At 47.5% G+C, this 23576-nt stretch overlaps 1 protein-coding gene across 4 annotated transcripts; it reads left to right on the top strand.

The window, feature by feature from the left end:
- The first annotated feature begins 9748 nt into the window (after positions 1-9748).
- CPT2 (carnitine palmitoyltransferase 2) lies at positions 9749-23272 on the top strand. 4 transcript variants are annotated; one of them, XM_044000724.1, is made up of 7 exons: positions 9967-10076; positions 13206-13448; positions 13554-13680; positions 14006-14086; positions 16533-16639; positions 20817-22121; positions 22505-23272. In XM_044000724.1, exons 4-7 carry the CDS (start codon positions 14034-14036, stop codon positions 22834-22836), a joined length of 1797 nt encoding a protein of 598 aa, XP_043856659.1. In that variant the 5' UTR covers positions 9967-10076; positions 13206-13448; positions 13554-13680; positions 14006-14033; the 3' UTR covers positions 22837-23272. The 4 variants fall into 4 exon arrangements, with proteins under 4 accessions (XP_043856656.1, XP_043856657.1, XP_043856659.1 ...); XM_044000722.1 differs by lacking the exon at positions 13554-13680 and having other exon boundaries at positions 9965-10076; XM_044000721.1 differs by lacking the exons at positions 13206-13448; positions 13554-13680 and having other exon boundaries at positions 9749-10076.
- Positions 23273-23576: the final 304 nt, after the last annotated feature.

The raw sequence follows: 23576 nt of genomic DNA, 5'->3' as shown, positions 1-23576 counted from the left end.
TGATGTGATGATAAATGCAACAAATGGAAATGTCTTTGTTCTGAATCTTAACAATGAGAGAACAAAACAGAGATAAGTAAGGTCACCAAAAATGTGTTTACCACTGCCTTGAAGGACGACTGGTGCAGATTTCTAAAGGAAAGAAAGTTCCATGCATGCTGAAGCCTTACTTCTAGATGCTCCTGTTTGGGAATGGTATTGTACTTTATTGCACTGAGTTCAGGAGCATTGAAGTACCCTCTAAATAAGATTCACAAATACTTCAGTTACCCCATTCAATTCACACAGGAAAAACCAAGTGGGTGATGAACATGTACCATCCAGCCCATTGAGCCTGTTGAATAGACACCACAGATGAGTTGGGCCTAGATCAAATAGAATGAGAGGAAACAGACTATATTTTAACAAAAATGGAAAATATTGGATGTTGGAGGGGATGTGGGAAATCTGGGACACTAATCCACTGTTGGTGGAGTTGTCAAAAGAGCCAACCATTCTGGAGAATAATTTGGAACTATGCCCAAAGGGCTATAGAACTGTGCATATCCTTTGATCTAGCAGTACCATTGCTAGGTCTGTATCCCAAAGACATCCCCCAAAAGAGAAAAAGACCTATTTGTATAAAAATATTTATAGCAGCTCTTTTTGTGGTGGCTAAAAACTGGAAATCAAAGGAATGCCCATCAACTGGGGAATGGCTAAACAAGCTGTGGTATATGATGGTGTTGGAATATTATTGTGCTATAAGAAATGACAAGCAGAATGATTTCAGAAAGGCCTGGAAAGACTTGTATGAACTGCTGTCTAGTGAAGTGAGCAGAACCAAGAGAATATTGTGCACAGAGACAGCAACATTGTTTAATGAAAAACTGTGAAAGATGGAACTATTCTCAACAATACAATGATCCAAGACTATTCAAAGGACTATTGCTGAAACATACCATCCACCTACGAAGAAGCATGCTGTTTTTCACTTTCTTTCATTTTTTTCTTTGATTCAGGTTTTCTTGTACAAAATGACTAATATAGTAATATCTTACGTGATCTTACATGTGTGACCCATATCTGATTGCTTGACACCCTTATAAGGGAGGAGGGAGTGGAGGGAGGGAAGGGGGATAAAAATTGAAACTCAAAACTATAAATAAAAATGTTTGTTACTTAAAAATAAAGAAACTGACTATATTTCATTTGGGAAATTGTTCAGGACTTTCCAAGGCCACAGGCTTTCCTCTGAAACCAAAATTCACCTTTTTTATTTAAAAAAAAAACCACTAGTATTCTTCAGATGATGCTATAGGACTGTAGATCATGGGTCATGATATCCAAGGAATCAAAATGTTGGAACACCCAGTGGGTAATGGAGAAAACCCTAATAGCTTTAAATAGGCCACTGCAGTGGCATCAAACTCAAATAGAGAAGAATCCATGCAGGTCACATGTTGACTTAGAAAGCCACAAATGGATACTCTCTCTGTTCTATTTCTATTTCTTTCTTTCTTTCTTTTTTTTTTTTTGCGTGGCAATGGGGGTTAAGTGACTTGCCCAAGGTCACACAGCTAGTAAGTGTCAAGTGTCTGAGGCCGGATTTGAACTCAGGAACTCCTGAATCCAGGGCCAGTGCTTTACCCACAGGGCCGGTGCTTTACCCACTGTGCCACCTAGCCGCCCCTCTATTTCTATTTCTTTTGTTAAACATTTATCAAATTCATTTTAATTTGGTTTGGGTGGCACCTGGGAGTTTTGTAGGACACATGCAGGTGTGAGTTTGACATCTCTGGACTGTAACATGCTACGGAAGATAAACTTCATAGAAGAGTCAGTGTAAAAGAATTAAAGATGTATGACTGAGCAAGGAGACAGACCTGTCATGCATTGAGAATAAGGTCTAATATATGGAGAGCCTTTGTGTTAAATTGGCACACATAGAAATGCTAGACTAGCTCCTACTTGCTTTGCCTCTTGCAGAGGATTTGTGGGTAAACATGGGCAGGAGTCACACAAGATGAGAAGTCATGGATCTTTGCCATTGGAAAAAATACTCACATGAGTAAGATCATGGATTCTCTGAAGTGTATTTTCCAGTTCACAATTTTTTAGGGTGTTAACACATTTATTTTCCTAGACCTCAGGGTTTTTACATGCAAAAATTGGTGGAATAAAATGCAACTCAATATTCTAAGTATATAAAAGAAAGAGAGTTTTATAAACATTTTAAGATACCTTAAAAGAGTATAGTATTTTAGAAACCAAGGAGTAATTCAATTCCATTATTCAGATTTCTGATAACTACGTACTGTTATCAGACCACAAGGGTATTAGTGAGCTAACATTAGATTACAAAATTTGGATATATGTTAAGGATATTATTTCTCCCTCCCTAAAATAAGATTAAAGTAAACTACAATGATTACAAGTTCTTACTTGAATTTCTAAGGTCTTACAGTATTGATTATACTTAGAAAGGAAAAAGAAACCTAAACTTCCCATTAAGCAGCACATTCATGCCATACATATTTTTGTGATTTAACAAAAATAAAGAGTACATATCTGAAAATATACATCAGAAGGAATGAAGACGTCAAGTATTTTCTTAATACCTTACACAAAATAACTTATTCAGTGTAATAAAATAATGGGATTTAGCAGATACTCAAAGGTCCACCTGGAGATTAATCTAAACTGATTGAATTAAGTGAGAGTGATTGACTGCTGATTAGCCTACTTCAAGTTAACTAGATTGTAATCACACCTGGTTAGCCCTTAAGAAGATATTGTTCTCAGAAGCTAGACTTTGAACTTAACTTGAGACCACCTTCAAGTCCAGTGACCAATGGATTTGGATGACAGCTTGAAGCAGTACGTAAGGACTGCCCGTGCTCTGGACCTATAAAAAGCTTCTACAATCAGTTTGCTAGAGAGTTCATGATTGAAGCAGGCTCCTGGTGGAGGACTTGAGGAAGAACCTGACCAGGCTGGAACTCTAGACTAGATAGGCCTTTTCTTAACTTTCTGAACTCCATGTGATTTCTGAACTCCACATGAATATCTGTATGCTTTAATGAATGTTTAATGCCCAAAGACTGGTGCTAAAGCTTCTTATTTAAGGTGATCACACAATTTAGATTTTAAACATTGCATCAGACTAGTCTAGGAAGTATGAATTCCATGTATTAGAATTAGAAGTCTCCTGGGCTTCAGTCCCACATCACAAATAGTCTGTTTGACATTTCTCTTATTATTATTTATTTAGAGCATTGTTTCACATATTGTGAACACTTTGTGATGTTTCTTTTTTTTTCTTTCTCTTTTTTGGTAGGGCAATGAGGGTTAAGTGACTTGCCCAGGGTCACACAGCTAGTAAGTGTCAAGCGTCTGAGGCCGTATTTGAACTCAGGTCCTCCTGAATCCAGAGCCGGTGCTTTATCCACTGCGCCACCTAGCTTCCCAATGATGTTTCTTTTGAGAATTGTTCATATTCTTTGGCCATTTGTCTATTGGAGAATCACTACTAGTTATAGATATAATATATAATAACTAACATGTATATGTTAGTTGTTTATATTTCATAGCTACCAAACCCTTATCAGAAAAAATTTGATACAAAGATTTTCCCCCCATTTGAGCACTTCCCTTCTTATCCTAGATGCATTAATGTTTGTACAGAAGCTTTTCGAATCGACATAATCAAGGTTATCTCTTTTTATCTTTTGTAATTACCTCAATCTCTTGTTTGGTTAAGTCTCTTAGCCATAACTATGAGAGGTATGTGATCTTATTCTCTTATAATTTTTAATAGTATTATCTTTAACATTAAGGTCACATATCCATTTAAAGGGGAAGCTAGGTGGCAAAGTAGATAGAGTACTGGGCTTGGGATCAGGAAGATTAATCTTCATGAGTTCAAATCAGGCTTCAGATACTGACTTGTGTGACCCTGGGCAAGTCACTTACTCTATTTGCTCCAGTTCCTCATCTGTAAAATGAGTTGGAGAAAAAAAAAATAGCAAACCACTTCAGTATCTTTGCCAAGAAAACCCCATAATGGGGTCATGAAGAGTTGGGCACAACTTAAGTGATTCGACAACAATATCCTTTTAAAATATTTTATGGAGTGTAGTGTAACATGTTGGTTTAAGCCTAATTTCTGCCTGACTGCTTTCCAATATTCCTAGAAGTTATTTATTAGTTTTTCCTCCTGGGTAATTTATGTTTTTTACTTTATCAGACACTGTTTTTTTATTGAGTTCCATTGTTTCTGAATGTCCCTCATCTAGACTATTCCATTGATCTGTCTCTATTCTTTAACCAATACCAAATGGTTTTGATGACTGCTGCTTTATAACATAGTTTGAGGTCTGAAAGTTCTGGTTCACCCTTCTTCCCTATTTCTTTTCATTATTTCCCCAAATAATCTAGATCTTTTGTTTTTCCAAATGAATTTTATAATTATTTTATCAAGTTTTATTAACTATCTCCGTGGTAATTTGATTGGTATGGCATTAAACATGCAAATTAATTTGGTAGTATTGTCACTTTTATTATATTGGCATGGCCTAGACCTAAGTGCTGAATATTCCTTCAACTATTTAAGTTTTTCTTTATTTCTTTAAGAAGAACTTTGTTATTGAATCTATACAATAAGACTGTTATATGCTTTAGTTGGTCAATACTCAGATATTTTACACATTTTGTAGTTATGAGATTTTCTTTTCCATTATTGCTTCTTGTATTTTTATTGTATTATTTTATATTTATTATACTTATATATTTATGATATACTATGTATAAAATTATAATTTTTATTATATATTTATTATATTATATTTATGTGTTTTATATTGTATCTTTATGTATTATTATTATAGAGAAATGCTGTTGGTTTTTGAGGATTTATATTGTAGCCTGCAACTTTGCTGAAGCTTTTAATTATCTCCATTAACATCTTTGCTGATTCTCTAGGATTTTCCAAATTAATCATATCACATGCAAATAGGGATAACTTTATCTCCTCTTTGCCTATCTTTATGCCCTTGATATCTTTCTCTTGTCTCACTGATGTTAACGTTTCCAGAGACATATCAAATTAGAGGAGGGAGAGTGAGCATCCTTGCTTCAATCCCATAGTTATTGGGAAAGGTTCATGAATCTAGGTCTTTTGATGCCAAACAGAGGTCTCTACTTTACTGAGCAGCAGTAGAGAACCCCGGGAGTTTATTGAGGAGAAGAAAATTAGCACGATCAGACCTATGGTCCTATGCTACCCTTGGGTTGACAAATAATCCACTTTACAACTACAAGATGGGGACAGCATAGCCAGACAATAGTCAGTGTGAAAAAGATATGTGGGTCAAAGTGGACTGCAACCTCAGTGTGAACCCAAAAGGATGTATAATAGCTCCAAAAGCTAATGCTGTTCCAGGGCACAGGACATGACAGATAGACTCTGGTTGCACACACCCAGTGTCTTGTGCTCAGTTCCAGACCCCACGTTTTGGGAAGTATTGATCACATGGAGACTTCTAGAGGAGAACAAGCAGGAAAGTGAGAGGCCAAGAGGGCATGTCATTGGAAGATCAGGAACAAGGGCCACAGTGCCCTTCTTCTGAAGGAGAGGAAACTTAGAAGGGACCTAAGCTTCAAGTATTTGAAGGGCTATGATAGAGATTAGACTTGTTGTGTAGAGAGGCACACTATGACTATACATGAGGACAACCTTCCCAGCATCTGACGGTGTGTAAAGGTGAAATAAACTGACTCAGGAAGAAAGAGCTCCCCCTCCCTGGAGGTCTTCCAGCAAAAGCTGGCTAGGCGCTTATTAGGAATGTCATGGAGGAGATTATTGGCAAGCTATGACTTGAAACTGCTGGTCTTTGAGGTCTCCTCCAAGTCTGAGATTATGTGACATAAAATTTGTGAATGTAACTCATTTGGGGGCCCTACTCAGAGTCTCAGCAGGAGCTAGGGAGCCGGCCCCAGTCAACTTCTCACTCATTCCTAAACTCCTGCGGCCTTGGACGTAGCCTAGGAGAGAGTACTCAAAGTGCCCTTGACATTGGACTTGAAGGAAAGGAAAAGACAGAAGATACTAGAGAAGATAGTGGCAAGGTAGAGCAATGACCAGAAGAAGAAATAGCAGAAGCAAACCACGGGATAGGACCCATCCAGTGAAGCTATGGGAGCCAGCCAATGGAAACCCAGTAGAACTATTGATCTGCAATGCCTGGTTGGGGAAGGTGGGGAAGAGAGATATTCTCTTGCTGGGGTTAGTGGCATCTAACTGTCCTCTCTTCTTTGTCCACTCTGGGGGAAGCCATTCTTGTGGGAAACAGTGAACCCTTTCATCTCCTAGAAAAACTGTCTCCCTTCTAGCTAATCATCAACAGAACCAGTTGTTCATTTCTTGTCTATTACTTTTAATTTAGATTTGGGGGAGATTATTTTGTGTTGCTGCTAAACAACCTTGGCCCAGGGCAGGAGAGCTCTGACTATACATGCTTCATATGGTGTGAGTATGTCAGGATAGCAGCATGGCATCCAGGGTGCTTTGCAGATGCCATAGCAATTCAGGGAGCCCAGCAGAGCCAAACCCATTCACCTGCGGTGGCTGGATTAATTTAGGCTCAGTTGGGTTGGGAAGAAGCTGACACGGAGCATGTCAGTTTCTCCCTTTAGGGACCTGAAGAGAATCCAGAACAACATGACCTCTCTCTCTCTCTGGAATCAGGAATCCAAAAGACCAGGTTCTTTTTCCCCTTCAGCTCTCACCAGCTCTGCTGCCCCTCATGAAGGCACAGGGCACTGAGTAATCAATCTCCACCAATGAGGAGAGAGTCCTATGCAATTGGCCCTTTGAGCCAAGGGTTACAATTAAATTAATTAATTAAACTTTCATTCAGCAACCCAGGTTATCTTGGCTTTTCAAAAACTATTCCAGTGAATGAATGAATGAAAAAGAAGCATTTATTAAGTATGCCGGAGTTACATGTACAAAAGTAAACTTCCTGCCCTCAAAGAGCTTATATTCTGATGGGGGGAGATAACACATGTATGGGCATTGTGGTCAGGGAGGAGTGTTTTGATTTGTAAAGTTATAGGAATGGTGAATGGAGCCATCAAGGAAAGTGTACTGACACATCCTTTCTAGGAGCATTGGTGGTGCTGATCTGATTCTGGTTCCAGAACTGGAAAGCTGGGGGTAAGGGAAGGGGGCTGAGAAGTAAAGTGAAGCATGCCTGGAGTATTCTAGACAGAGTGGGCTATGGGAAGCACTCACCAGTAGGAACAGCAAAAGCTCTAGCAGGTTCTGTTATTCTAGAAAGGTTTTGGTGATGTGGCATACAGGAGGATAGCAAAACATGTTGGAGAATACGGTTCAGATGGACCTAAAGAAGTTCAGAACCAAGAGAAGCCCAAGGCCTGCAGGTGGTACAGGAGCCTCTTGCTCATATATCATGAACACTTTCTTCAAGAAGAGGTTTGGAAAAAAAATAAAAGAAGAAATTTGGGAGGCTTGGAGCCAGTAAGGGCCAAACAAAATCAGAAGAGTTTAAATCAAATGTATTTTAACAGACAGGAAGTTAAGGGAGTCTTTCTGAATTGGCCATCTTTGTACAGAACAAAGATCAAAAGCAATGCCAAGTTTGAAGGAAAAGTGAAATAGGAAGAAAATATGTTACATAAGTAAGGCAGTTTCAACCTGACCATTTCAAACAACCTGTTGAAGCCAATAAGGAGAAATGAGTCAGCTAAAACTCCAATCATTTTTACCACAAGACCAAAAGAACCTAGAAACTCCTTCTGTCAGCAAATGTCAGATGTTTCCCAAGCCTCAAGATAAAGCAATCAAGGACAAGGCCAATTTGTTAAATCATTTATAAAATCTCATGGAGGAGGGGGCAGCTAGGTGGTGTAGTAGATAGAGCATTGGCCCAGGATTCAGGCGAACCTGAGTTCAAATCTGACCTCAGACACTTGACACTTACTAGCTGTGTGACCCTGGGCAAGTCACTTAACCCTCATTGTCCTGCCAAAAAAAAAAAAAAAAGAAGTAGCAATAGAAGGGAAATAACTTTGATTTGACTAAGCTAAATGGACCTAGAAAGAGCCTCAGAAACTGTCTCATCCAGCCCTCTTAATTTGCCAGATAAGGAAACTAAGGCCTAGGGAGAAGTGACTAACCTAATACTTGTCACCCAGGCAGTAAGGATTGGAAGAAGGCCTTGAACCCAGCTCCTCTCACTCCAAAGCCAGTACTTTTCCACTGTGCCAACACCCTGAGGGCATTTAAGAATGAAAGTTTTCTTTTAAAAATGCATTACTTACTTTTTATTATTACTTTTTAAAAATTCTGAGTTCCAAATTCTGTCCCTCCCTCCAGCCCTTCCCCCATCCATTGAGAAGGCAAACAGTGTGATACTGATTAAACATATGAAATCATGAAAAACATATTTCCATATTAGCTATGTTGCAACAAGAAAAGCAAGAAAAATATTGTGGAAAAGCTGTGCTTCAATCTGCCTTCAAAGCTTATCAGTTCTCTCTTGGGAGGTAGATGGCATTTTTCATCATGAGTGCTTTGGAATTGTCATGGATCATTGTCTTGATCAGAGGAGCCAAGTCTTTCACAGTTGATCCTTGTTACAATGTTGCTGTTCCAGTGTACATTGTTCTCCTGGTTCTGTTCACTTCACTTTGCAGCAGTTCCTATGAGTCTTCTGAGGTTTTTCTGAAACAACCCCCACGTTATTTCTTATGACACAACAGTGTTCCATCACAATAGTTTAACATAGCTTGAAGAATGAAACTTCTAAGATAACAAATAGATGAAAAATAGAAACAATGTAAACAGGTTTCATGAACAGAAGCAAGCTTTTGTTAAGTGCCTGTTATGTACTAGGCACTGTGCTAGGAACAGGGGATACAAAGAAAAAACAAAACCCTCTCTACCTTCAAAAAAAAGTGGAATATTTGGACTGACTATTATCATTACCCCCTTGTACTCAATTGAATCAATCAACCAAAAGTGTAAATCAGGTGGGAACAAATCCTTAACCCTTTGATCGCTGGATGAAAGAAGAGGGTAGCACGCAGGGAATGCCTTGTGCTTGGATGAGGGGCATCCGTCCTGCCCGGTGGGGTTGTGTATGTCGCATCTCATGGTCCAGCAGTGGAGTGGTCAGGCTTCCAAGGCTGGGCAGGGCTCATAAGTGCCCAGAGAGGCAGATCCTTGGGGCTCTGCCAAAGGGTGGGGGTGGGGGGGTGTACATCGGGGGAGGAGGGTATCAGCCCAGGACTGCTGCTCCCTCCTCCCCCACGGACCAGGGCAGGATTTTGTGAACTTGAGAAGGTGAGGGAGTTGATGAGGGGGGTGGGCATCAGGGGCTGAAAGCTCACTTGAAAGGCCTCTGCAGAAGGAGAAAGGAACTTCCAGAAACCTTCCCAGAGCTAGAAGCCAACATCTGCCTGCCTCAGTTTCCTCATCTGCAAAATGAGGGTAATCGTGTCGCCTCTCTCAGGGTTCTTGTGCAGACCACATGAGTTCCTATTTGTAAAGTGCTTAGCCCAGCCTGGCACATAGTAGATGCTTAATAAATGCTTGGTTTTTCCCCCTTCTCATCACCTCTATGAATCAGGACCCGAAGGTCGACCAGGAGCTGAGCCCTCGGGATAGAACCCGCCCCTCCCTCCTTTGCTCCTCCCTCCCTCGCTCCTCCCTTTTCTTTCTCCTCCCCCCCTCCTCCAGGGGAGGGCGCCCCCTCTTTGGCGGAACCAGACATCTAGCTCTCTGTGTTTGTCCGGACTGGGGACTCCGAGACTCCTGAGTCTTTCTGGCCGGGCTCGAGCCGGAGCGGACGCGGCGGAGCCGGCGCGCGGGGCAAGCCGGGTGGAGCCGCCATGGGGCCACTGGTGGGGCGCCTGAGGCTCGGGTCGCGGCCGCCGCCGCTGTGGCCGCTGGGCGGAAGCTGCGGGCGGCGGCGGCTGGCGGCCCAGGCCGGGCCCGAGGCGCTGGCCGGGCGGGAGTACCTGCAGCGGAGCGTGGTGCCCACCCTGCACTTCCAGCCGAGCCTGCCCAGGTATAAGGCGCCTGCTGTGCGCGCCCGGCGCGGGGGTCCCGGGGTCCCTGGGGTCGGGAGTCGGGCTGCGGGCCCCAACCCCTCGGCGCAGGCCCCTTCTCGGCCCCAAGTGCCCCCCGCGGCGGGGAAGAGGGAGCTAGTCTGGGGCCGCCCTCCGGGCAGGGCGGGGTCCCAAGTGGGGGAAAGGTCACCGCCACCTGCGCCTCCCCGCGGGGGGCGGCCCGTCCGGGTCATTCCCTGTGGGCGCCTCCGCTGAGGTCAGGGAATGGGTCACCTTGTCCCCGCGGACCGATGGACGGATGTTCTTGGGGAGAAAAGAGGGACCCGGGTGTGCGCTTCTCTCCCTCACCGGCAGGTGCCTTTGTTTGGGGAATCTCGGTTTTCTTTTATCCCCCTCCTCCCCCCCCCCCAAATTCTTGCTGGCTCTGGACCTCGACCTGACCACCAGCCACCCCTTCCCGCGTGCAAATTCACTTACAGCCTTTAACATTCCTTGGAGAAGGATCCAGAAGGATCTCTGCAGTCCCTGACTCCTCCTTAATCAGCCTCTGGGTGACCCCCCCCCCCCCAAATGGAGGAGCCTGAATTCAGTGACCCGTTCGACGGGTTTCTTTCCTTAGGGGATGGGTGAGATGATGACTAATGAAACTTTCAGGAAGGAAGCCTGGAATTATGGATCGAGCTTCTCTCTAACTGATGGCCTGAGAGGAACGCTCAGATTGCAATGTGCACATTAATGATTTTGAGGGGTCATCGCGACATACTTTTGGCCCTAAGAAGCCTTGTTAGGCTTAATCAGGATTCAGCTTTTCTGTGGAGCCCGAACCTGAGCTTGAGCGTTTAACCTCCATAAGTAATGAGCCAAAGACTCTTCACCCACAGCCTCAGTAAAGTGGCTACCGATTGCCCGGGGAACTTCAAATGATGTACTTGCAGGCCAATCAGAAGGAAGACACACTCAGGTTTAAAAGACCTTCAGCCCTCCTGGTGTGTGGTCAGCAAGAGGGACCAATGACCCAATCTGTTGGTTACTGCTAGCCTAACTATGCTTATGCTTTTAACTTTTGTCTTTCAGAAGGTCTATCAAGACACCCATCCTTTATTATCAGGTTGCCTGCCTCTGTTAATAAATATCTTGCTTGGAGAATTGCCTCAGTTTACGGTTTTGTTAAATTGCTAATGCGCCACACTGGGCTTTCACCTCTGCTAAATCTTCATTGATCTCTAACCCTCTCTCTTGATGCAAAGAGCATCCCCACCTTTCTGGTCCCTGAGCCTGCTTAGCTTTCTGCAGAGCCCCACAGCACCCCACCCCCTAACTACCTTTCCTTTTTCTACCATCACATAGCTCAGATGTACCATTCTGGCCTTCACTCTCTCTTTTCTTCTTAAAAAATTAGTTATACAGCATCACTCCAGTGGTTCTGTGATTTCAGGCATTTGGGCTTTGCTTCCAGTAATGCAGCTTGCTTCAGTGTCCTTCCCTAAGTTTGACCAACATATTGAGGTGCCAAGGCACCTATATACAGGATGCCAACAGCTAAATTAATGTTTGTGGGTGGTTTTTAAAACTGCTGCTTTTTAGCAACCTCTCTTACTGCTGCAGCAGGAATAGGAATGAGAAAAGACTAAAGCCCATTTAGGGTGGGCCAAAAGGTTCATCCCAAAGGAGGCATCTTGCTGGTGATAAAGCGCTTCTCACCTTTGAGGTGGGCCCAGATTGTAGATAACCATATAGCTGTTATTCTCAGACTTGGTCTCTTTTGGAGGCAGAATTGGGCAAAGCACTATATTTCATTCAGGGGACCCAGATTCAAATACTAGCTCTGCCCCTCACTACCCCTGGGCAAGGAAGGTACCTCACCTTTGTCATCTGAATTTGTTCATCTGGAAAATGGGGTGGGGGTGGATGGGAGTAGGTGAGGCATGATTGGACAGCAGTTTGAAAAAAGGTCTTCGGGGTATTAGTGGATGTAAGCCTGATAGAAGTCATTAGTCAAAAAAGCTAATGCCACTGTCCTCTCTTGGGAGTGTCCCTGACTCTGCCTGCCCCCACCCCCTTCCAGAATCAGCATAGGAAGCAGAGGTCAGGGAGTTTAGCTTTTTCCACTTTTTTCCCAGTGGGAATGTTGTGGATGTGAAGGAGGGATGCAGACAGACCAGAAGCAAGGCAGGCCATGCCCCTGAGGACCTTTGCCTTTTCTTGAGGTCCATCCCAGGGAAGGTAATGCAAGGTTGGGAGTGAAAGAGGAGGAATAGGATAAGGTTCCAGAACCAGCAGGGAGCCCAGAGGTCCAGGTTGAGTAAACTAACTGAGCCAAGAGGCCAAGCCAGGCCCTGCTCCCCAAGGTCCGTCCTTTTCTTCATGGCTGGCTCTTCATTGATTCCTGTTTGTCAGGTTCAAAGCCATCTTTATGGCTAATTACAGCTTCTGGGGATCGGATGGACACCCTCGCCTGTGGCTTTAGGAGAAATAGCTTTGTCCCATGGGACTCAAGCTGAGCAGAGCCCAGCCAGCTGGCTTTCTAGATTGAGAACCTGCCCAGAGTTACACAGGACACAAAGGTTATGACATCACAGGGTGACTGGAGCAGTTGCCTTGTTAGCAGCCTGAGTAGGAGATTGTCCAGCCTGGAAAGGTAAAACCAGTGACAGCCCAGTCTTGGACATGGGCATTGGGATTGAGCATTAAGCCCTATTGTGTGCCAGGCCCTGGAGATAGAAAGATGAGAACCCAGTGGTTACCAGCCCCAGGAAGGTTACCTTCCACTGCACTACGTTGTAACTACTCAGAACTACAATGTCTGTAGAAAGTAACTTCAAGAGGATCCTTGTGCCTCTTTGTCCTAGGCCTGGAGAAGAGTTACCTGCTACTGTGCAGTGTGCACAACAAACTGCCCTCTCAGGACCCCTTTGAATGGGCCTGTCTCTGGTACTGGTACCCAGAATAAGAACTCTTGGCACCTGGTGTTGGGCCAGCTCCCATTTTACAAAGGGAGAGAAATAAAGGGACTTGCCTCAAGTCCCACAGGTTGGAGCTGGGATGTGAACCCAGGCCTCCAGCTCCCACGCCTAGGGCAACCCGGCAAGCATTCACTGAGGGCCCTTCTGTTCTGTGCACTGCTTTAGGTACTGAGAATACAAAGACAGACAGAGTCCCTGCCCTCAAGGAGCTTATCTTCTGTGGAGAGGATATGCTATGTCAAGATAGGTGTCCAAGCTAGGGAGTGAAGGAGGCAGAGGACAGATCAAAGGGCCTCAGGAATATCAGGAGAGAAGGAACTGCATCGCCCGTCAGGAAATGCTATACAAAGGAAGTGAGAGCCGAGCTGAGCCTTGGAAGAAGATAGTCCTCTGTGAGGCAAAGAAGAGGTGAGAGTGTATTGCAGAGCCTCGCCCAGGGCAGAGGAGGGGACTGAAGGTAAAGGGTCGAAGGTAAAGCGGAGCTGTTGTCTTCACCTGCCCTCACACTTCCAGGGGCCCCCCATGCCAGGCTGTGTGATATCCCAGGGACAATAGGGAGCCTCCAAAATAGAGTCGTGCAGGAAGGATTAGGAGAGAGGCTGGAAGCAGGGGCTGATTCCAACTAGGAGGATAACTGCAGGTGAGGGGTGACTGAATGCAGAGATGGGGGCTACTGTGGCACCACAGGAACGGTGGGAGGTGAGGAGAGGGAAGAATGGGAAGTGACTGGGAGGTTGGCGGGGGTGAGGGGGGGGCTGGTGAGTTGATTTTGGCCATGTTGAGTGGGAGAAGCAGGTAGGTTGGCTCATGCAGATCCGGCTGGGCAGAGTCTGCACAGAGCTGCTTTCTCTTCAGTTTTGCAAAGCCGTCCATCTGCCAACATCTGCTTGGTTGCTGTAGTTAGAGGGTGCATTTACTCTTCTTCATTGAAACTGTACCTGGCTGACTTGAATTCTTTTCTTCAGGCTGCCTATTCCTAAACTTGAAGACACAATGAAGAGATACCTCAGTGCCCAGAGACCTCTTCTGGATGACAGCCAGTACAGGTAAAGGCCAACAACGCAGAAGAGAGAAGGCCCACCTCTCCAGCTGCCTGTGGCCCAGATACGGACCCTTTCCTCACTGCCTCCTCTCAGGCATCGTCACTGTATGGTTGGCCTTGCCGGATTTCCCCCTTTCCCCTCCTGCCCAGGAGAAGGGGTTCTGTCTGACCACCTGTGTTCCTACAGGACGGTTCCAGGGTTCCTTCATATCAAACTTCCCTGTATATAAGGTTCTCTTTGGGCATTCACCCCTTGGTCAGGGACTGTCACTTTCACTTTGCATCTCCATGCATGAAGTGGTTAAGAGGACCAGAGAGGCCAGTGGGGCCTGGTCAGGTTGAACCTCGAGGGGTAACCAAGTGTCCAGGGTCTGGTCCTGAGCTTTGTCAATTTAGTAAACACATTAATTAATTAATGAATTAATTAATCAATTATTTCATTAATTAATTAATTTGGTGAGGCGATTGGGGTTAAGTGACTTGCCCAGGGTCTCACAGCTAGTAAATTTCAAGCATCTGAGGCCAGATTTGAACTCAGGTACTCCTGAATCCAGGGCCGGTGCTCTATCCACTGTGCCACCTAACTGCCCTTATTTTTTATTTATTTATTTATTTGAAGCAGATTTTTTTAACTTAATTTTTCTTGGGGTTTTTTGCAATATGCTTTGCATTATTTTTTATTTTTTTAATCAAGTCACCAAGAATCCTAGACTTGGGGTTGAAAAGTACCTCCGATGACAGCCCATTTACTGCCCACCTGCAGCACAGAGTCCCTGACAAGTGGTGATCAGAGGTAGACTTGAGAGGCAGTCTTCTCTGTGGTAGGACCGCTCTGCTGGGAGGCTTTTCTCATTGGTGAACTAGACGTGGACAAAAGGTTATTGGCATCTAGTGAACTGTGGCCTCGTCCAGGCACACATCTCCACCAGCATCTGCCTCCTCAGGAGCAGGGGTGCCCTGCCTTGCTATGACCCAGCACCCAGCATGTCAGTGTCCTTGTTAACAAAGCGATACCGGAATTTGGCGCAGTATCTGGCTGTGGCCTAGCCCGTGCAGAGTCAGGGCCACTCTCCCCTCCCTTGTTCTGGATACTCTCTCTGAATGCAGCTCAGGGAAGCTGGAGATTTTTCAGCTGCAGAAAAAGCCAACCCCCTTTTGCCTCGTCTTTGCATCCTGGCCTAAATCTTTACCTGACCTCTCTTAAATGCCACCTTGGTTTGGCCCACCTTTTAGCCTCTTGGCTTTGGCTTCACTGCATACGTGCTACCAGTCCTCTCGGGCTTTGGGTCATGCCAGTTTGACAAGCAGGTGGTCCGTGCCTAGAGCCAAGTCACTGATCAAGAGATTGAAGAGGTTGCGCCCAGGGACAGGTGCTGGAGACTCTCCTCCAGGTTAACATCCTCTCTTTAAGGAGCACTTCCCTCCCAAATCTACCAGACTGTCCAGTCATTGAGCCCATGTCTCCACTTTATCCTGGATAAAGGCAGCATGAGACTGTTAGATGCTGCTTGTCAGGCCTTCCCTGGCAAAAAGGAGACATGAGGTAAGTGGGTATGGCCTGGACTTGGTGATGCCATGTCACCCTTTAGTGCCCACAGACATCTCCCTAATGATGCCTGCTCAGATGTGGCTGAGATCTACAAATCTAGAGATACCCGTGTGCTTCCCCTTCCGCCCTCCTCCAGGCCTGGGCGCCTCTGCTTTCCTCTGGGGGCTCACCAAGATCACCAGCGGCAGCTCCACCAGCCAGTAAATACTTGTTAAGCACCTTCTGGGTGCCCAACACTGCTGAACCTGAGGATACAAAGAAAGGCAAAAGACAGTCCCTGCCTTCAAGGCGCTCCCAGTCTAATGGGGATGACAGCACAGAAAAAGAAGCTGGGAGGGTGGGGTGGGGGAGGAGAGGGGTAGTGCAGCCTGTGGGAAATGAAGGGATGGCTGCCTGGGTGCCCTCTGTGGGGAGAATGGGGGTGTCTGTTCTCTTCTCCAGTCCCAGGGAGCAGGTGGGAGTTTCCGGGTTGATGTGATCTTGCAGGATGATGAGATTTGAGTGAAGTCCAGAAGTTGAGCCAGTGGGAAATGATGAGTCCCATTTGCCTGCTCTCTTAAGTGCTCTGGACATAGGTGGCTTAACCTCAGCATAGAGAGCCCAGGTTGGAGGCAGCAGGGGGGTGGGGTGGAAGGTGCTCTGGACTTGGAGGTAGGAGGGACCCTGGCCAGGCAGCTCACCTTCAGTGAGAGCCTATGTAAAGTGCTTTGCAAACATTAAGGCACCATGTAAATGTTGGTCCTCGTGTAAATTATCCTGGAGATGGGGGTAACTTTCTTTGTAAACAGTAAGATGCTACAGAAGGGTGAGTTTTGCCCAGTTTAGCCTGGTTGGGGTCTGTAGCCCCTTCTTCTGCCTGTACTGGCCACAGGGTCTGACACTTCCTTCTTGAATGTCTCAGGAGAACAGAGCAGCTCTGCAGAACCTTTGAAAACGGACTTGGCAAAGAACTGCACGCACAGCTGGTTGCTCAGGACAAGCAGAATAAGCACACGAGTTACATTTCAGGTAGGCTGAAGTGAGGTGTGCCCTGCACCTGCACTCTTCAGGCCAGCAGAGTGAGGAACAAACCCATTCTGTCCCGAGACCTTGTGACCACAAGGCAGACCACGTGCAGGGGAATTCTGGTCCTAAAAGTACTGAGGGGAGTGCCACACGGGGGTCAGAGGACAGCCAGTAGGAGTGGAGAGCCACGTCTGCCAAAGTAGAGGATGCCGAGGGCCGTGCCCCATTGAGATGCTGACTGTTGGGGCCCCGTTGTTGGGCGCGGCCATAACCAGAAAACACCATTCAGACCCAGCAGTCTTCTTCTCTGTGTGTGCACAGAGATGCTGTCCGTTAGTTTATATCCATGGCCCCATTGGCAGGTGTGTTTTCCCTTAAAAAAAATAGAATGTTCAGCCTGGAAGAGACCAAAGAACCATCCATTCCCGGGCAGGCCCTCTGTGCTACGCAGGGGCAGCTGAGGCCTGGAGGCAGGCGGGGACCGAACTGAGGGCCTGCAGTTAGGTCAGTGGCTGTGCTCAGCTAGGTCTCCCCACCCTCCATCTGGGCCTCCTTGGCAAGCTGGGAGCGCACCCTGGATGCCTACTGTTACTTTGTTACATCAGCTCACCACAAGCCCAGCCTCGTTTCACAGACACGGGAACTGAGGCTCGGAGAGGGATGGTGACTTCTCCATGCCAGGTGTGAGCGCTAGTACTTGAACCTGTGTGTGCTAACTCTAAATCCATTCTGCTTTCATGGTGACCCCGTGAGGGAGAGGGTGGGGGACAGCCTCCGTGGTGCAGCAGAACGGTTGGGCCAGTGTGGGGAGGAGAGGGACTCCAGGACCTGTTCAGGATTGGCCAGCCAGGAAGTAGGTGAGCGGCACCGGCCTTTGTGTCTGGGTGAGGAATCCGGGACTAGCTGCTGCTTGCTGTGCCCTTGGTTCCCCTGCACAGGGAGAATGCTCACTCGTCATTGTTTTTGATGGACAGTCCCAGTGCTCACCTGTCCCTGGGTTGGGTTCTATGGGTTTCCCCTGGCAAGGGGGCCAGGTGGGCAGGGATGACTGGGGCATACCCTGTGCTGATTCTGTTCTTTCAAGAGCAAAGGAAGGAAGCAATGAGGATGGAAGAGAGATGGACAGAAGACCCAGAGCAGAAAGGTGAGACAGGAGAGAAAGGATGAGTGCAGAGAGAGGGAGAGCACCGAGTAAGACACTGAAGACAGGAAGGCCACGCAGTGTATGGCAGTGACTTCAGCGCCTCCTACCTCAGAACATCCTGTCTCAGAGCAGCTCAGAGGACCGGAGGGGAGGCTTCCACAGAGCCCCTTCCTCGCCAGCAGCCCTGGGGGGTGGGGGGTGGAGAGGCACTAGTCCCTGTGACTCAGACCTGCGGTCTCTCCCCTATGCCACCATGTCCTCAGGAGAAGGAAGCCACCTGAACTCCCAGGGTTCCCAGGGTATCCCATGCACAGGCAGTGGCCATATGGGCTCCCCTTATGGAAGGAGGGCCCCCCAGCTATCCCCTGGGCCCAAGCTGGTGAGCCCAATGTCCTGAAGGATGGGCACGTGTCGGCGCATCTCCACCACTAGGGAGCAGGGGCGGGGCGCTGTGCAGAGAAGTGGGTAGGTGGCCTTCATTGCTCTTGTGGCCTCCCTGGTGATGAGGCCTGTCCTCTGGGGGAGCCTCTCCAGTCTGGAAGGACCCAACGGCACCGAGTTAGGGCTGTGGTGGAAGCCTCTGGCACACGGCAATAACAATAACAGCCAGATTTTTAGGTCATTTCAGTTTGTCTCCCAGCAAACCCGAGGGGGCTGATGCCCGTGTCCCCATTTTACGGATGAGGAGAGACGAAAGGCTCTGATCAGCTCTGCAGCTGGGCAGTGGCATGACTAGGCTCAAACCCAGTCCAAAGTCCAAGCTCTTTGCTCTTGCTGCTTTCCTTTCTTGATGCCCCACCACAGGGCAAGTGTAGAAAACCACCCACATCGTCCTTCATGCGACTGACCTGCAGCTTCCCCTGTGTTAATGTAGTCCCAGGTGTCACAGAGGGTCAGGGGGTCATCACCAGCCTGCACATTGGCCACCACACACACAGGGAGAAAGGGGCAGGACCCTGTTCAGTTCTCGTGACCCCTTAAGGGGCCAAGTTGCACACACGTCCCCCTGCCCCAGACTCCCACCCTAAAAGGTTGGTGGGCTTTGGTGGATGTGAGAGGGCAGGAGGGATTGAAGGAAAATGGGAACAAAACTGCTCAGAAAAGGTGACGTGGATGGACTGCCATCAGGGATGAAGCATCTCTCACTGCCACTTCCCTAGTGCTGCACCTGTGAATTACAAAGTTTAATTGTTTCTCATTTTACAAATGGAAAAACTGAGGTCAGGTGAGGACAGTGACCTGCCTAGGGTTACACAGTGAGTCAGTGTAAGAATGGGGGCTCAGATCCCAGGATTCTGACTGGATGACTTCCCAATCTTCTTTGCAGCTGAGGAAGATGGAGGTCTCCCAGCAGCGCCCATAGGCAGGCTGGCCCTGCCCTCAGCAGCCCTAAGGCCTTGTAGCAGCTGGGCCACCAGTGGTGACTCAAGGTGATTTAAGAGTGAAGGTATAGCCCACCTGGTCCCATTCTCACAGACTCCCAGCAGAGAATCGGGCAGGATTTTTGCTGGCCTGTGCGTGGCAGCCCCACTGCTTTGGCTCCTCCTGACTGCTGAGATCTGGAATGGGCTTAGGTGACCTGTGATGGCGGAGGTGCCCCATTGCCATCCAGGGACAGCAACAATTTCTCCTCTGAAATTGATGGGCTTGTTTAGAGTTGGACAGAAACCTAGTCCCCCATTTTACAGATAAATGAACTCAGAGAAGGGAGGAAACTGCTCGGGTTTCCCAGAAAGTGATGGGGGGGATTGAAACTCAGACCCTCTCTGGTGCCATCCTCCTCTCAGGAGGAAGTCTGTCTTCTGTGGTAATAATCAGAGTGAGGTGAGGACTACAAGCTGGCCCACACTGGTTTCTGAATCCATTTGCCATGTTACACAGATGTGCCTTGTTTTAGGCAATAGATAATTCTTTAGTTTTTGAGATCTGGGCTTTTGTCAGGATTGATCTTCCTTAAGAGATGTAGATCACAGTCCCTGTAACCCCTACTGGTTGAATTGTGTGTTGTGTCCAACTCTGTGTCAGTTGTGTCCAACTCTGACCCCATTTGGGATTTTTCTTGGCAAAGATACTGGAGTTTTTTTTATCATTTTCTTCTCCAGCTCATTTTCCAGGTGAGGAAACTGAGGCCAACAGGGTGAAGTGACTTGCCCAGGGTCACACAACTAGTAAGTGTGAGAGGCCAGATTTGAACTCAGGAAGATGACTCCAGGTCTGGTGCTCTATCCACTGTGCCACTGAGCTGCCTCTGGTTGAATTAGCATTGGCAAAATCCTCTTCCTCCCTGTGGCGCCCTCTTTATATGTGATTTGGCTGGTCCTCAGAAAGCAGACCCACAGTCCATTACTGGGCCTTGTCCTTGATCTGCCAGGCACGGGCTCCCCTGCCATAAGGAACCACCCCAACCTGGATGCACCATGGAGTGCCTGAGAAGCAGATTGCTTTGGTCATGTCCTGTCACTGCAGACATGTTTTCCTGCCATTCCTTTTGGTCTCTGACACACAGTTATTCCAAGTACCAGCAGTTCATCTGTTGACATCATTATCCCAGGAGGCTAATAATTTATAAACCCTTAGGAGTTGTCGGGAGCTCCGTCTGGACCTTGGACCTTATAAAACAAAAGAGCCATTTTGCAGAGCACTTTATAAGGATTATTCACATATGCTGTTTGCATAAATTCACCTCAGAGTCCTAGCATTTGGGCCTGGTCTCATCCAGGGGCCTTGGGGCCTTTCTCAGTCACCTGTTCACATTAGTTAGGGCTTGCCTTCTGCAGGAATGAAACTGATTGTTTTTTCCCAAAAGTGTGTGTTGTGGGACAGTTGTGAGCCTGCAGAGCAAGCTGCCTACCTGCCAGCACTCGGGTTTTTGTTTACCTCACTATGGTCATTTTGTCTGTGTCTCTCCCTCTCCCTCCTTTCTCCCAGTACTAAGCACCGTGATCTGCACCTAGCGGATGCTTCATAAGTAGGGGTGTGAGTTTTCTGGAATGAACTTTTGGTACCTGTGACTTATGACTTCAAATATCTTTTTAGGTCCCTGGTTTGACATGTACCTGTCTGCTCGAGACTCCATTGTTCTGAATTTTAATCCATTCATGTCTTTCAATCCTGACCCAAAACCTGATTATAATGACCAGCTCACTCGAGCAACTAACTTAACCATGTCAGCCATGCGGTTTATGAAGACTCTTCGGGCTGGCCTCCTGGAGCCGGAGGTGTTTCACCTCAACCCTGCCAAAAGCGACACCGACACCTTCAGGAGAGTTATTCGCCTTGTACCTTCAGCCCTGGCCTGGTACGGGGCTTACATGGTCAATGCCTACCCCTTGGATATGTCACAGTATTTTAGACTTTTCAATTCAACTCGGCTGCCCAAGCCTGGTCGAGATGAACTTTTTACCAATGAAAAGGAGAAGCACCTCCTGGTGCTGAAGAACGGAAATTTTTATGTCTTCGATGTCCTGGATCGAGATGGGAACATACTCAAAGCAGCGGACGTCCATGCACACCTGAAGTACATTCTCTCTGACAATAGCCCCACTCCCGAGTTTCCTCTGGCATATCTGACCACTGAAAACCGAGACACCTGGGCAGGGCTGAGGCAGGAGCTGCTGAGTAATGGCAACAAGGAAGCTCTGGGGAAAGTGGACTCGGCTATGTTCTGTCTGTGTCTGGATGATTTCTCCATCACAGACCTGGTTCACTTGTCCCACACCATGCTGCACGGAGATGGTGTAAACCGATGGTTTGACAAATCCTTCAACCTCATAGTAGCCAAAAATGGGGATGCCGCCATCAACTTTGAGCACTCTTGGGGCGATGGCGTTGCTGTGCTTAGATTCTTCAATGAAGTGTTTAAAGACAGCACGCAGACCCCTGCCATCACGCCCCAGGCTCAGCCTGCACTTGTGGACTCGTCGAGGGCTGTGCAGAAGCTCGATTTTAGACTGAATGAGACTTTAAAAGCCGGAATCACCAGAGCCAAAGAGAAGTTTGACTCCACCATGCAGACCCTCACTATCGACAGCATCCAGTTTCAGAGAGGAGGCAAAGAGTTCTTGAAGAGACACAAGCTCAGCCCCGATGCGGTGGCTCAGCTCTCCTTCCAGATGGCCTTCCTCCGGCAGTACGGGCAGACGGTGGCTACCTACGAGTCCTGCAGCACGGCGGCATTCAAACACGGCCGCACTGAGACCATCCGTCCGGCTTCCGTGTTCACCAAGAAGTGTTCCGAGGCATTTGTCAGAGAGCCTTCCCAGAACACTGCAGACCAGCTGAAGGAGATGGTCACCCAGTGCTCCAAGTACCACAGCCAGCTAACAAAGGAGGCGGCGATGGGTGAGTGTCCCCACGATGAGACTCGTCCTGCTGCTGGGAGGGAGGGAAGGGGGCCAGGGCTCAGCCGAGGAAGGCCTCCATGCCAGAGCTGTCCAGCAGAGGGAGGAATGGCCCGCGCTGGTCAGGAGCTCCCCGTTGCTAGAGGAGGACTTAGCATAGATGGGGTAGAGTCAAAGCCTGACAGGGTGACTGGACGGCACAGCCACTAAAGGCCCCTCTGAGAAGGTTCTCTACCGTTACTAACTGCTCTAAACACCTTTTGGGCTGATCTTGAGCTGTGCTTTTGCCATCCTGCTAGGATGGAGGCTGAGTTGCAGACAGGTGGTTTTATTGGACAATCAGGTGGTAGATAGGCCAGTCACTGTTTGCCTTCTGTCCCACAGGCCAGGGATTTGACAGACATTTGTTTGCCTTGAGATACTTGGCAGCAGCTGAAGGCCACAAACTGCCTGAGTTATACCAGGACCCAGCGTATGGGCAGATCAATCACAATATCCTGTCCACCAGCACCCTGACCAGCCCTGCTGTGAACATCGGGGGCTTTGCCCCCGTCGTCCCCGACGGCTTCGGTGTCGGCTACGGGGTCCACGATGACTGGATTGGCTGCAATGTCTCCTCCTACTCGGCCCGAGATGTCAGGGAGTTCCTCCGGTGTGTGAATAAGGCCTTGGGAGATATTTTTGATGTGCTGGAAGGTAAACCTGTCAGAAGTTAGCGGGGAGGTCAGGGCTCTCTGAGCTCCTAGCTCCTCTCTAGTGATAACTGCGAGCAGGAGGTGGCTGGGGAGGGGGTGTCCCGTGAGCATTAGAATCATGAAATGTCCGAGTCACTAAGATGGTCGTATTTTCACTTTGCAATCATGAATCTGACAAAATTAACGGGTTATTTAAAGTAGGATGGATTGACAAGTTAGATAGCGAATCATGACTTCTGGAAGCTTCTTTGGGGCTGGGATTTGAGCTGGATGGAGGGGACACATTCAGGGTCTCTCCCTGAGGAGGAGGCTGCTGGTTCCTGCCTACTTATCATGGCACGGGTCACGTTAGTTTCCCTTCTGGAAACTGGCTCAGTCTCCTTTGGGGTCTGTGTCAGGGGTGACCTGCTGGTTTCTGGGCACTGACTCTCCTGCAATAAACACTCTCCTCATGAAACCAGTGACTCTCTTGGCTGTTTCTCTAACCCAGCATGGGTCAGCCTGTTGGGGCATTTGTCTTTACTAACTGAACCCTTACTATTTGGTGCCTGGATCTGTGATTCCATCAGTCTAGGGAGATTCCAGCGAGGAGCCGCCCTCTCCCAGTGCTGATCAGTGACAGTGAGAGGCAGCAGAGGCCCAGGCTGCCCCTCCACTGAATTCTTAGAAAACTCTGTGCAACAGTTGTTGAGGGAGCTGGTTGTGAACCCAGGGCTCAGTGAGATGAGATGACAGTAGCCTCAACAGTGTCAGGGCTGACT

This window comes from Dromiciops gliroides, chromosome 4, assembly GCF_019393635.1.
Source record: "Dromiciops gliroides isolate mDroGli1 chromosome 4, mDroGli1.pri, whole genome shotgun sequence".
In the NCBI taxonomy this organism is placed as follows: Eukaryota; Metazoa; Chordata; class Mammalia; order Microbiotheria; family Microbiotheriidae; genus Dromiciops; species Dromiciops gliroides.
Note: the sequence above shows the minus strand (reverse complement) of the source record. Positions and strands in the feature narration are given on the sequence as shown.

Coding starts and splice junctions, on each gene's coding strand:
- CPT2 (XM_044000721.1), top strand. CDS start 9,898: ATGGGGCCACTGGTGGGGCGCCTGAGGCTCGGGTCGCGGCCGCCGCCG. Junction 10,077..14,005: donor TTCCAGCCGAGCCTGCCCAG/GTATAAGGCGCC, acceptor TCTTTTCTTCAG/GCTGCCTATTCCTAAACTTG. Junction 14,087..16,532: donor CTGGATGACAGCCAGTACAG/GTAAAGGCCAAC, acceptor TGAATGTCTCAG/GAGAACAGAGCAGCTCTGCA.